Source organism: Sebastes umbrosus, chromosome 2 (genome assembly GCF_015220745.1).
Source record: "Sebastes umbrosus isolate fSebUmb1 chromosome 2, fSebUmb1.pri, whole genome shotgun sequence".
Classification (NCBI taxonomy): Eukaryota; Metazoa; Chordata; class Actinopteri; order Perciformes; family Sebastidae; genus Sebastes; species Sebastes umbrosus.
In genome coordinates, this window is record NC_051270.1 from 12492840 (window position 1) to 12507695 (window position 14856).

Here is a 14856-nt window from a genome sequence, read left to right on the forward strand (position 1 = left end):
TATTTCCACATACTATACTATGACTTTTTGGACATACTATACTATGACTTTTTTTCATGAAATCTTTCGACACACTACTATTATTTTTTTTCTACATACTATAATCTGACTTTTTTTCATGAAATTTGAATATACTGTAGTATGACTTTTTTCGACATACTATGCTATGACTTATTTTCGTGACATTTTTTGACATACTATAGTATGATTTTTGTTCGACATACTATACCATAACTTTTTTTCGAAAAACGATAAAAAACAGTTTGAGAAATTTTTCAACACAGTACACTATGACTTTATTTTCGATATATTATACTATGACTTTTTCGCTTGTTGAATAAATATCTGCAAAATGTCAACATTATTCATTAACCAAGCAAAACAGTAGGCAAAATAATGTTATTGCTTGAAAATGTGTCATTTTGCATCTATGGACTATATCCTGTATCAACAATGAGTTTTAAGTGGCCTAAAGTATGAGCCCAAAAGGTTGGAGAACAAGTATTAAATGAGCTATGTTCTTTGCTGACTCATAAAGGCCTTTCTCTGTCATAATCTTGAAAAGCCGACCGTGCAACCTAATTTTGTATGACGCTGTGAGCGTGAAGTTATCTTATCATGAGTTGAGTTGTATTCAGTGAAAGCCAAATTAACTGTCTGTTTCTTTTGTTTGTATATATTTTTGTTAGACGTGTAGCGTGGCACTGTAAATAAAACACCTTTTTTTTCCACAACCGGACAAAGTTTCCCGAGTCTGCTTCCTATACACACTAAGCCACTTTGGTCAGGCTTCCTAACATGGCTGATGAGCTAAATGTGTTTTACTGCAGGTTCAATAAGCCCACACTCACAACCCTCACCCGCTCTAACATCAAACAACCACCTACACCCTCTGCCACCCACTGACCCCCCACCTGCACTCAGGATCTGTGAAGAGGATGTGTGTCAGCTCTTTAAAAGCCCAGAGACACCAAGCCGACATCAAAGAACTAGCGACGATGAAGGCCGACTGTTCGCCTCACGTCGCCTTTGACTTGGCCAACAACTTACATTTGAACACGCTGCAAAGACTACAGTCGACGGCCAGTTAGCACGCTCGTTTGGTGCCTGCGTAAGAGGAAATAACGCTCCAAGCAGGCGATGATAATCTATATTCTTCATTCAAAAAGGGATACCGGAAGACTGAGGACGACAGATATACAAGCCGTCGTTATGATACGTACAGTACATGAAACAAAGTGCCTTTTGTCAACCTATTTCATACTACTCTCACTCACCATTTAGCTTCTATTCCAGATGCCCATGTTGTTCTGAAAATATCCGTGTATTGGAATGATCAAATGAGATAAAGATGAAAAATGAGAAGAGCCTTCTGTGTTTGCCCTCATAACTTTACTCACTTACTTGCTTCCGTTTGTCTTCTCGTGCACTGATTCGCTTAAAGCTGAACAGCCAGTGATTTCTCTCACAGACGAGCTCCGCTGCCGATTCCGAAAAACTTCTGACATGGGCAGACTAGAGCCGACGGTGCGGGACACACCGCAAAAACTAGGCCGACAGAGGCTCACCAACTGCCCCAAACTGTCCGACAGTGAATTATGCAGTCAACATGGGACTGCACTACATCCTGCAACACCTAGACTCCGCAGGGACATAATGCAAGGTTTGTGGACTTCAGCTTGGCGTTCAACACCATCATCCCAGACATTCTTCACTCCAAACTCACCCAGCTCACTGTCACCCAGCCTCCACCTGTCAGTGGATCACAAACTTCCTGCCAGACCAGAGGCAGCAGGTGAGGCTGGGGAAAATCACATCCAGCACCCGGACCATCAGCACTGGCACCCCCCAGGGATGTGTTCTCTCCCCACTGCTCTTGTCCCTTCGCCCTTCTCCCCTTACCAACGACTGCACCTCAGGAGACTCGTCTGTTAAACTCCTGAAATGAGACCGATAGATTGAGTTGCTATCAACAGTGGCACTTCTCTGCCACCGGGTGGAGGCACAGTATTATTTTTACTGTGTGACATTGCACAAAAATAACATGATGATTTTTTTCAAAAACGTGACCTCCAGATAGTGATAATTTTGACAAATATCACCTGAATGAAATACTTTTTCAATTTTGTTTTATATTATCTTATATCTTCTTTCTTCCCTACTTGTACTCAGAGGGGCAACTTTATTTATTGTAATTTTTTATATATTTTATAAAAATCTACTATGACTATAAAATATGTCTTGTTACCTTATTCTGTATTTTATTTTGATGTGAAAAGTTGTGTATCAAAATGAAACAGCCTTCTTGGTTCTAGTAAGAGCTGACATGTACAGGGACATTGTGTTAGGCCTGCTATCGTTATATTGCTTGAGGCAGAATGGTCCATTTATTTGACCTCTTCATTAAATCGGTAAATGCAATAGGTTAAAGTTGCGGCACAGAAACAGCACAAAATGTATAGAAAGAAATTGTTTATAATTTCTTCACAACTTTTTTTCTCTTCTTGAATAAATATCTGCTAAATGTCAGCATTATTCATTAACCAAGCAAAACAGTAGTCAAAATAACATTACCGCATGAAAATGTGTCATTTTGCATTCATGGACTATATCAGGTATCAACAATGAGTTTTTAGGAGACCTACAGTATGCCCTTTGCTGACTCATAAAGGCCTTTCTCTGTCCTAACCTTGAAAAGCAGACTGTGCAACCTATTTTTGTATGAAGAACGTGGGTCTATTTGTACACGGCTGCAAGGGTCAGACACGACGGAACACTTTGATTCAAATGTGCCACTCGAAGTCTCTTCTCTCCAGCGGATGATATTTGAAATGAAACAAGGCTTTCACAATCAATCCTTTATTGGATTCATCAATCACACACCCCACAGTGACAGCTGGGTTTGTCTTTAAAAGGCCTTGGACTTGATTACAGGACATTGTTGCTCTGTTTGTTTACATTGTGATTTATCTGGTTTAAGACATTTTTAATCTGACAGTATAAGTGTTTGTCCTGTACTGTATCATAAAGACATACAAGGCGTTTACTAGGTGACTCTAAGGTAGAATCTAGAGATCCAATGGGTCTATAAGATGCAAAAAAAGTAAATACAAAAACAGTAATAAATGTAACCAAGATTTGCATGTTCCAATAACTTGTAGATTGTATCTAATTCAGTGGCAGCTCACTATGTTATCCGAGTCACAGTTGCCTCAGTGACACTGCGTCTGCTCAGGCTTTGTCACACAGTGCCATGAGGGATCTGCTTATATCAAAGATCCAAAGCCTGCCCCGAGCAGCTCCCTTCTGTTCCATCTGAGTAGGTCTAAGTCAGGTGAAACAGCCCAGTTTTGAAGTGATGTCACTGACTGTCCTGGCTGAAGGCAACTCCCACCTGTTTCCTGATTTCATCCATGATCTCTGTCAGTAAGACAGAGTCTGCCAGAGGCATCCGTGGGCTCTCCTTAAGTCCTGCAGATGAAGAGGAGTTTGACAGGAAAAGCAGACTGACTGAAAGACACGTCTGTTTATAACCACAGTTAAATTATGCACATATTCACAATGAAGCATAAATTATGTCAAAGCAGGGATGTAAAGATTATGTAAATCCATATAGGAGGTAAAAACCAATAGGAGTGTAATACTGTTTAAGCTAGAGGACATTCCAAGGACTGATAACAGTATTGATTCTGAATCAATCTGATGAGTGCATTTGTGTATTCATGCAAATTCTCACAAGAACCTCCAGGAAAGCGACTGTTTTTCTTTCTTTCAAACTCACCTTATCTTTGAAACGGTGGTTTCGGCCGTTCAAACAACTTCCCCCCTTTGAAGACAAATACACAACTTTCCTTCTATCATGACCTACCTTTAAGCAGGCACTGCCTCACTTCCTCTGCCTCATAGCGAAGCCCAGTGCTGTTGGGGAAATACAGAGGGAGGCAGGGTTCAGGCAGAGGGTACTCCGTCTCCTTGTCGTTCACCACGAGCGCGGTGGGGCAGTGCATGGGGCAGAGAACCTGGAGGGCAAAGAGGAAATGCATTCTTGTATTAATCCAATCGCTCGAGTCGTAAATCATCAAATGCAGTGGATCCTTGTCTGAATACTTCAGTTTAATTAAATGTGAAAGCAATTAGCAGTGAACTCGGTTTTTGCGCGTCTCAATCATTTCTTAATTAAGTCAAATGTTCCTGTACAAGAGTAGCATAGCATACTTTAATGGAGCCCTTAGTGCCGCTGATGACAGCATCGTTCGGAAGTCGAGCAGCAATTGAACAGACGCAGAGGGCCATTCTGTTCCTGGAGAACTTCATCACCACAACCACTGACTCATCCACTCCTGTCAAACATTTGAATACGTAAATCATCAAAACATTGGTGGACAGCAATTGGATTAATGAATGGTATCAATACTGCAGTTGATATCAGTTAAATTGCCTTTCAAGGTTCCACTCAGTTCAGTACACTTCAGGTCATTTCAATACACTGCTCATTAATGCTTCAATTAGGTCAAATCACTTCAATTCTATACAGCTTTATACTGGCATGACCTGATAAAAACTAGGTCACAAAAACTTTTTATTTCCTGTATAGTTATTAAAGCTGCAGTGGGTAGAAATGGAGCAAATATGATTAAAAAAAGGTTATTTTATAAAACGGTCACTATATCCTGACAGTAGTGCATGAGAAGTAATCTGAAAAAAAAAAAAAAACACGTGCCCCTGTGTCCTCCGGTGCTCCTAATGGCATCTGCAAGATTTCACATACCGGAGGAAAACAACCAATCAGAGCCGAACTGGATCCTGCCGTCTCTGAGCAGCTGTCAATCACTCACGAATTCTGATAAATCAGTCAAACTAGGCAGCGCTGATCAAATATGAATCAATATTCTGTTACTGTAATGCCTATTTCTCGCCTCAAATGTTTTCAGAAATATCTTGTAGTGTACTGTTTAGCTGTAAAATAAAACAATTTGTGAACCGGCAACCATGTTGAGATCAGTTGAGGAAATACCAAGCTAAGCCAACCAGTCGGTGCAAACTTCTTCATTTTACAGCTTAACAGTACACTACAAGATGTTTCTGAAAACAGAAATAGGCATTACAGTAACAGAATATTGATTCATATTTGATCAGCGCTGCCTAGTTTGACCGTTTGATCGGAGTTTGCTAGTGATTGACAGCTGCCGCCGTTGAATGAACAGCCATTAGGAAAGCTCTCTCTCTGAAAAGTCTCCTGTCATGGTAGATTTTTTAAAGCCTGAAAATTATAGCCATGAGGAAGTCCTGATAAACACTTGAATTACAATATGCTGAAAGGTTATTATTGAATTTTTGCCCAATGATGCCAACAACATTCTGCCTACTGCAGGTTTAAATTGTCAAATTTGTTACAAAAAGGTAAGTAAAAGATAAGAAAATGCTCATTACATGTATAGTGTGATGTGACGTTCTTACACTAAAGGATATCTTGCTGTGAGACATGCAGTTACATATTCCCCAGTCAGTTTTACTGTATTACTGTATTCTCCAGGGAGGATTTGGATTAGTCTGACATTTTAAAGATAAGTCTGGGATTTTCTGTGTGTGAAGAATTCTTCCTGGAGGTGTTTACATTTTGGACAGTTCATTTAGAAAAAGTGATTCTCTGTCGTTTCTTGTGCATCACACTAGGGATTCTTGTGTTTTCATGGTTTCAATAGCCAGTTTGTGATCACTGATTCATGCAGTGTGGATAATGATACTAATCTACATCCCACCTCTGCTGCGTGACCTGTGTGCTGAATCATACCTGAGTCAAGCAGCACCCCTGTGGCCTGGATGGACTCCGGCCTCTCTCCATTGAACACCATCAGCACAAACTGCAGGCAGTACACTCCGATATCCAGCAGCGCGCCACCGCCCAGCTCTTTCTCTACCGAGCGGGGGATGTGGAGCTGTGGGGAGCCGAAGTACGCCTTTACCAGCTTCAACTCCCCTACCGCCTCCTCGGCCAGCAGCCTGCGTACCTCGCCGTGCACGGGGAAACAGCGGGACCAGATGGCCTGAGAGGGACAGAGCAGACAACCTAGCACCACTGCAACAGTAAACAACTTATACTGAAGGTTCACCTGAGCAGCTGTTTATTACCACAACTCTCCACTTCTTCCTCCACCACCCGTGAGTGCTGTGGCAGATGCGCTGGTCAAACATGACGTGACAAGATGTTTTTGCTGCACAATGAGTCATATATATTCCCAGGACATTCAGGGTTTTGCTTCCTACATTAATCTCCTGCATGTGCTTAATAAATCTGCACTCAGCGCCCTAAAATTCAATGGGAATTTGAACATACTTAGACCGCAATTACATCTGCTTTAATACTGTTTGTCACAGGTTAAAGTTATGAAGAGACATTTTGGGAAATATACTTATTTGCTTTCTTGCAGAGAGCTAGATGAGAAAATCAATACCACTCTCAAGGTATCTACATTCTCATCTAATTCTTGGCAGGAAAGCAAATAAGCCTGTTTCCCAAAATGCAAGGAAAATTCATTTAACAGCAACATAAACAAAACCTGTTTCTGCATTTTCTACATTTGCATTTCACAGGATACTAAAGGAGAAGATATCTGTGTGTTAAGATTATTACCTTCCAGTTTTAATTCCTAAACACACCTTCATTTTTGTTGTTGTGTTGACACCAAACCTGCACCTGCAATGACCCCCTACTGCCAGCAAGTGGCCCCTTGGCAAAGGTCTACATGAATGACTTACCTCCATCAGGAAGACATTGTTCTTCTTGGCTGCGGCGACGAGGTCTTTCACCTGTCCGGCGTTCATAGCGAAAGGTTTCTCGCACAGCACGTTCTTCCCGGCCTCGAGGAACAGCAGACCAACTCGCCAGTGCTCCGTGTGCAGCACTCCCACGTACACAATGTCTGTGAGCACACAGATGTTCCAGGCTCAGCTTCAAACGGCAACACCAACAAGCCATTATCTCTGCCTGTGCAGCCAGGCCGCTCACCGCTCTTAACTCACCAACGTCTGGGTCTCTAGCCAGCTCCTCATAGCTACCGTAAGCCTTAGGGACACCATGCCTCTTGGAAAACTCTTTGGCACGCTCCAAGCTCCTCGCTGCAACGACTGTTATCTGTGCGAAAGAGGGAAAAAACACACACATTCATCACAGTGTCGCTCTGTTGGCAGCTCTGTTCAGTCCAACGGAGACACCTCTGTGTGACAATGAAGATGTAGTAAGCTTGTTTGGATAGAGTACCTGGTGATCTCCAGGAGGCAGAGTCTTCATGGCCACGCTGAAATCGTGGCTGATTTTCCCCGCGCCACAGAGTCCCCATCGGGTTGCCATGTTGAATTGGATGGTAAGTGACAAATGAGCGGGATGGTGCTTCAGTAAAGATCTGAGCTGCTGGCGAGTTGTGACCTTGGGAGAGGTTGCACGTTCAGGGGAAGAAACGCACTAAAGTGTCATGCTTTAGAGCCAGCGGCACTTCAGCGACAAGGCTCTTGAATTTATATGCTGGGGAGGCAGGATGTGTCACCTTCCTTCTGCTCCCACCCTGAGGTAGAGGGTGCAACACACACACACACACACACACACACACACACACACACACACACATAAACTCACACAAATGCTGTGTTGTTGTTTTGTTGCTGATACAGGCCTTTCAATCCGGGCTGAAGTGGTTTGCACCAGTTATCTCTAACAATCTGTAACATGACTATCAGTGGGGCTTTCATCATTAACACGCTGAAAAGGGTAAAGTGCACAGTTTAATGTGTACCGGTCGAGGGCTCACCTAGCCCACAGATCAGCACTCTTCACAGTAATACAGGTCAAGTATTGGAACCAAGAGCTGCTTTGTTTCCCACTGAGAGAGGCACTGATTAGCCCGCGATGGTCCGCCAGCCGCACAGAAGCCAATGATTAAACCGGAGTCTCGTGGGAGTTGCTGGGATAAATAGATATGCTGGGTTCACAGAATGCTCATGGTGCCCACAGCAGGGCAATTTAACTGGCCAGTAAGCTGAGCCAGGATGACTATGGAAAAGCATCAGCTCAGTTGCCCTTGAGCTAAATATTATCCGTTTAGACAGACAGGCGGTTGTGTAAACTTCCTGCCACATGCTGCCAGTAGAGGACACTGTGTTGTCAGCGGAGTTTACTTTCTCTCTCTCTCTTGAGCTCTGAGGATTTGGCAGGGCTCATTGTGAGGAATTATATAAAGGTTTGCAAAATCAGGTGAACTAAGGAGAACACAGATGCACTCTGGAAAGTATCTGCCAGAGGTCATATCAGATTTGTTGAGTTTTTTGTACAGAAAAAACAAGGATTTTCATGTCAGGATAGTTACATTCTTTGTCAGTAATTCACCATATTTTAAACATATTTGTTGTAAATATATATGGGTAAATATATATGTACATATATTAATATTGCAATCAATTTTACCTACATTTTAGTTATTATCTTGTCCAATAATTCCATCCTTGAGTATATGATTTCTTTCCTCATTTCCTGCAGGTACTATACGGTGATTGGATTTACATGAGAACACAGTGTCAGTGTCAGCAACGTCATCATTATAAAACAAAAGGAATTTTATCAATGACTCTCCTCGCTGGCTGCTTTCCTTTTGTATTTCACTTCCAAATGAATTCTGGGAGCTGTGTGCCGTTGTCATAACAACAAGGTGCCAGCTGGGCAATTTGTATGCAAATGGCATTGGGCTTGGCCCGATATCCCTGTCTATACCACAGGACCTGGTTGCCATGGGAATGCCCAACACCTCCTTGAGTAATTTGTACTTTTTTCTTTTTTTACTTTAAGGACACAAGCAGCATTTCTCTGGCAGGACTACATGGTGACATCACCACAGGTGTTAAGAAAAGAGGTAAAAGTGTGAGGGAGGAGGTGTAACCTGACAGGGCAAGTGCAACTAGATTTTGAATTGGTGTGAAGCAATGAATTGGTTCTGTGCTGCCTGACTTGACTGCCAGCAGACAGGCAGCACACGGCACAGAGGCTCAGGTGGTCAGAGAAGGGAGTTCTGGACAGGACTCGGACAGGGTCGCCCCGGCAGACGTGCACTGGGACCCCGCCGCTCTCGCCCTCAGCTGAGCCATGGATGCCTACTTCTCAGCGGAGACTGAAAACTCAAAATGTACAGCCGAAAGCCTCCCTCCCTTTGAATGGGCTCAAGGTCATGAGGAGAACAAGCCGGTAAACTGATCGGTCTTTCAGTTTTAATGAAGAGTGGCTGAAGAGTGGATATCACAGGACGGAGTATGTTTGGGGCCCTGGGTTTCATGAGCCTGGCCCAGGGATGGAGGCGGATGGTCGGCTCCGGAAAGCGAACGGTGATGAGCCGAGTCATTCAGAAAGCTGGCATGCGGAAGGAAGCCAGCGCCTCATTAATTCAGCACGGTCAGGACGATTGCCTTCCACTCCTATCACTTCTCACTGTCTTCATTTGATTAAGAATTCATGCATCATCTCTTGCCTGCGTCCCTATTCCACCAGGACATGGAAGAATGGCATCCGATGGGTCATGTGGCCGGCGGTCACAACAGTTTCCTTTGAGGGGGTGGATCGTTTTGCCTGTGAAGGTGGTTGATCACAGCCGACAGTTTTGTTTCACACATTGTCACGTCATTTCATGTGTGTATCATGCTGTCAAAAAGACTCCCCTCCCCCCTATGTCATTGACAATGGCAATGTATCAATGTTACAATAAACACTCTAAATTATGTTATTGATCTTGTCTTGTAAAAAATATTATTTGGAAGGGAATAAAAGAGGGTTACAACCCAAACACTCAAAACTTGCAAATCAGTAGGATTCTTATAAAGCCAGTCTGTTATTTGATGTCGTTTAACTCTTTCTGAATTTAAAGTGGCAATAGGCAGTATATGTTTGGCATCATTGGGCAAAAATTCCATAATAACGTTTCAGCATATTGTAATCCAAGTGTTCTGAGAGATAACTAGACTACTGCCCCTCATCATAGCTCTGTTTTAGGCTTTAGAAAATCTAGCCTGTGATGGGAGACTTTGACCAATCACAGGTCATTTCATTGAGAGAGCATTCCTATTGGCTGTGCTCCGGTCATGTGACCAGAATTTGGCGTTCCTTTACCAGATTTCACAATGGCGGTGGCGTCATAAACTTTCTCATTTTACAGCTAGACCGTGAACCACAAGATGATTTTGAAAACATTTGAGGCGAGAAATAGGCATTAATGTAATATTGATTCATATTTGATCAGCGCGGCATAGTTTGACCGTTTGGTCGGAGTTTGTGAGTGATTGACAGCCGGCTCTCATAGACGCCAGCTGGATAGCGGACCTCAGATCAGGTCTGATTGGATGTTTTCCTCCGGTATGTGAAATCTTGCAGATGCCGTTAGGAGCACCAGAGGACACATGACTTTTTTCAGGTTACCTGTTTCATGTACTACTGTCACGATATAGCGACCGTTCTCACCTACTTCAGCTTTAACGGAATTATTGAACAAGCTACATTGTGGCTCTGCAACCCCAGTTACCATGTAACAGCTCCGTATTTCATCAGCAACTTCAAGTTAATGGGAAATAAAAAGGACCAGAGAGAGGCACCCTAATCCTATTTTGATTGATGCGGATATGCAGAGGGCTTTTCCCCCCTTCCTCCAGCTGTCAGTGTAAGTGAGAGCCATCTTGCTGCTTTGTATTTTTTTTTTTTAAAAGGGGGGAGAGGAACAGTATTGCAGCAGCAATGGGAGCACCATCATTCCTTCATCTCTGTCTCAAGGTCACTGCAGAGGAAGGCTGACAGGCTAGACAAGCGCCAGGAGGTGCCAGCCATTTTGAGGGGAGGTTGGGAGCTTGATGAATCCCACGGAGGGGAGAGGGAAGTGTGCAGCGAGGAGTAATAAGTCATTTTGTCAATGCTACAGCATGTTCTGATGTGTGGGCCGGGTTATTTTTTTTTCCATTAGAAAAAGTGTGATAGAGGGAGACTGAGAGGAGCGAGCAGAAATGGGAGCCTTTGAGCCGCCCAGCATTGTGCTGGCCCTTTGAGAGTCCTATCTTTGTCTGCAGCACACACACACTGGGAGGCTGAGCTGTGGAGCAAGAGCAGCCTGGACCAGAGCTGACTTAGCAGCCCTTCATCTGGATGCTAGTGCTGATAGGGAGGGGGGAGCAGGATGTAGAGAGAGTACAGACCGACATGGAGCTATTACAGCGAGTTACCGTTCTTCATTTCGACCCACTCTCCATGTGTTTTCATGGTTTTTGTCAGCCAAATCCCCATTTGCCATGGTGAGGCGTGTTTGGCTGAAAATGTAAGTGGACAGGAAAGACACATTAGGCAGCGTGTCAGCAGGCTGGTTATTATATGGTTGATAGTTTTATTCTAGTCAGTATTGTGCATTTAGTCCCTGATGCTTGGTTGCCTGTTGAAGGTCCAATTTTTGCACTGTTAATGGCACAGCGCAGAATAAGCTATCACTGGTACCAACTGGGCACATTGCTACCCAAATGCCCCTGAGCAATATGACCTAATCCTCACATCTGTGAACCAACACACTCCAAGCACATTCAAAATTTACTTTGCCAGGCTATTAAAAAGGCATTATCGGTCGCTTTAAGCACCATAAATGTGGGTCAATAGGGGCCTACTACACCAAATATTAGGTTATATCGTCTATTCACATGGTAGATCACCGAAATAAGGTATAGGTGTTGCTTTTACGTTTTGCTTTCACTTTTACAACGTAGTAGGCTCCTAATGTCCCACATCTATAGTGCTTATAGCGACCGATAATGCCTATTTAATGGCCTAATACCAGTCGAATTGGGTGAATCTTTATACATACAAACTAAGTAATACCAGTTATTTCTTACTCTGACCAAAGTTGCAGGAAGAAGTTCAAGGAGAATGGATTTACCAAGGTGACTTTTCAGGATTACGAATGTGCCAAAAATACTTCTCCTCTTTTCTATAATGTTTACACCTAATGGGGCTGAAAGAGGTTTTTCCAACCATCAAATAAAGCCCTTTGAGAGGAGGTTTTGCCCCTGTGGTGAATGTTTATTTCTGTTTGAGTGCTAAACAAGGTGTCTAGTCTATCAGTGCTGTTGTTCCACTGGAGTAAGTCCTATCTGTCTCCATTAACTGCAGCCTGAATCTAGGGAACATGGGACACACACTGTCTCTCTTTGTCTCACACACACACACAAAACCAAAAAGAAGTTGCGTCTCTATCCAAGTCCACTGCAACCCTATATCGGCTGGCTGAGATTGTGTGAGGCGATATGGAGTCCATCACGGAGCCCCTGCTGAGGTGAGAGTGGTAGACATGCCAGGAGCCAAGACATAGGGCAGATACCAAATTCTATCACCCAGCTGATAATGGCCATTATGGAGTGTAGATCCATCGCCTCCATGATGTTCTGCATGTCTCGAGGTGAAGCAGGATCAGGGATATGAACCCTATATATAAAGATAGACGATATGACAGCTCCACAAAAGTGAAGCCAAAACATCTCGATCGCCCCCTGGTGGCTGGCTGCAGTATAGGTCATAAATCCCACCCTCTCCATGTTAGCGGATGGGACATGGGCCAAACTAAAAAGTCAAAGTACACGTCAAATACATTTTCCCAAAGATGGTTTCTATCACGCTGATGTAAATTGTTAAAGTGTTCTTTTTTCTGATAAGTTGGTTTTAATTAGTTATTTAGATTAGTATATTAGATCTGGTTCCAAATGAGGTTAAAATCTCAGGATGGCAGCTCCCGTTTCTGGATATTTTGGCTTCACATCTGTACAGTGGGAGGAAGTGGAGACGCATCGTCCATCTATATACACAGTATACGGGTTATCCAGAGACATCAGACTGTGGTGTTGGATACAGAGCCGCAGCATTAGAGCTGCTATTAATGGCTTATTACAAATATTTAAGGTATTGATAAATGACTTATTAACTATTAATAAACCCATTAGTTACAACTTACCATTTGTAAAGAGCTACAAATAAGCCAAAAAAACAAAGACTCTTATGAGGATGTGCACCAGCCAAAAGTATTTTTCACAACCTGGCAACCCAAGCGTCCTCATTAAGGGCTTATTATGGATACATAAGGCATTGCCAAATAATTCATTAACCATTTATAAACCCACTATTTGAGAATTTATAAATGATGACTCATTGTTATTTGTACAACTCAAAAGTTGCTACTTTTTCCCCCCCATGAACATTTCCTCAGTACATGGTAAAACCTCCCTGAGCCCACTTCTTCTACAAAAACTGTTCACTGAAACCAATGTAGCTGCTTCACCCACCTTTTTGATTTCCCACTCCATCAGTGGTCTGTATCCCCCCTGTTGGCCAGCCACACTGGCTCCTCTGCGGGGAGGCCGAAGCCATTAAGCAGCCAACACACTCCGCTGCATCCCCCTGTTTAATTGCCCGATAGGGCTTGTGATATTTTTATCAGCCGTCCTGTGGCGGACGGCTGCCGGGAGGGGAGATGTGTGTGTGTCTTTATGTGTCATGCCTCGGTACACCTCTGACAAGAGAGCTGCCTGCTTGATGCAGGAAACCCGGGGCTTCTGTGCACCTGCATATCAAACTGTGTGACCCAGCCTCTCAGCCGTGACATAGCACAGAACGTCCATACCTAAATTCGGCTTTGGCTTTGACGCCTCATCATCACTGTGCTACAGATAATGAACCATGTGTTCAGCACTTTGGAGCTGAAGACATAAATTTCCCACATGCAGTTGTTCCTCCACTGTGACGATAGGAGGATGTTTTGTGAGGTTTAAAGGTAGCTCTGGAAAATATGGTGGATGGATTTATCACTCCAAGCTGCTATCGGTATCAGATATGCTGCTTTTTTCTTGCCTAGAGACTTTATATATAGATGCAGTAGAAAGGTTGCTCTGGCCCTCTCTCACATGCAAACACACACATGCACACAATGCTAGCACTTCCCTGCCGGCTGTTAGGTTTATCAACTGCATGCTCGTCCACAGTCAGAGTGATTTAGGGCTTCGGAGGGAGGTGAAGGGAGGAAGAAGTGTCGGTGGGCGAGCCAGAGAGAGAGACATCCTTATTGGAGCTCCGGAGCCTACTAACTGCCGACCAACATAAAACCAGGGGAAAACCAATTTTCTCATTTTTCCAGCTGAGTTTTTGGCAGGGGATTAGGAAGTGGATTTCACCTCTTTGAGTGCAAGCTCTGTCTCATGTGGGAATTATTGAATTCGTTCAGCAACTCCCTCAATGCGGTTTAAGACATTTCACTGCGGTCACTCCACACACTGATTGGATACAGCCAGTTAGTCACACTATCTCACACAGCAAGCACAATTTCTCCCAAAACAGGGTAAGTGTAAAACTCTGAATCCTTGGATAAATACATGAAAGAGTAATATGCACCACATTTCATTGTCAGTCATTGATTTTTCTTTACCATATTGTCTCAGTGGACAGCAATGTTAGCGATCTTAGACGACAAAATCAATTAGAATCCTAAGTTACTGTTGCTACACCTGTCAAGCTATCCTTTCTTGCATGGCACATATGCAGTTTACAATGTTAAGATTTTCCCACTCAAAAGCTGGCTTCTCGTTTCTAGCTGGTGACCCAAGACGTTCTCATCCCACCTCGTCAAATACTGACACTTTAACAGATCCCCGAATGCCGACGGCCGTGATTAAGGGTTGGTTGGTTTAAGTTGGTTTAAAAAGCTGTCTCCAGCAGACTTTCCAATGGTTCTAGCTGACTCGTTTTTATACAAGAATCTTGTGAAAGGGGTGTTAAATCTGCACTTGATGGCTACATACTGTACATGATATAAT

The 14856-nt window shown here is 43.3% G+C and overlaps 1 protein-coding gene across 1 annotated transcript; it reads right to left on the minus strand.

Annotated features, from left to right (window-relative positions):
- Positions 1-2907: 2907 nt before the first annotated feature.
- LOC119478831 (trans-1,2-dihydrobenzene-1,2-diol dehydrogenase-like) lies at positions 2908-7348 on the minus strand. The gene is made up of 7 exons (XM_037753837.1): positions 7259-7348; positions 7021-7132; positions 6757-6920; positions 5792-6044; positions 4216-4340; positions 3869-4019; positions 2908-3471 (listed from the first exon to the last, which is right to left on the minus strand). Exons 1-7 carry the CDS (start codon positions 7346-7348, stop codon positions 3362-3364), a joined length of 1005 nt encoding a protein of 334 aa, XP_037609765.1. The 3' UTR covers positions 2908-3361.
- Between the last annotated feature and the right edge of the window lie 7508 nt (positions 7349-14856).

Excerpts from the sequence above, each read along its gene's own strand:
- LOC119478831 (XM_037753837.1), bottom strand. The coding sequence starts at position 7,348 with ATGGCAACCCGATGGGGACTCTGTGGCGCGGGGAAAATCAGCCACGAT. Across the intron at positions 6,921-7,020 it reads GGCTAGAGACCCAGACGTTG|ACATTGTGTACGTGGGAGTG; the intron begins GTGAGTTAAGAG and ends GTGTGCTCACAG. Across the intron at positions 3,472-3,868 it reads GAGGCAGTGCCTGCTTAAAG|GACTTAAGGAGAGCCCACGG; the intron begins GTAGGTCATGAT and ends CTTCATCTGCAG.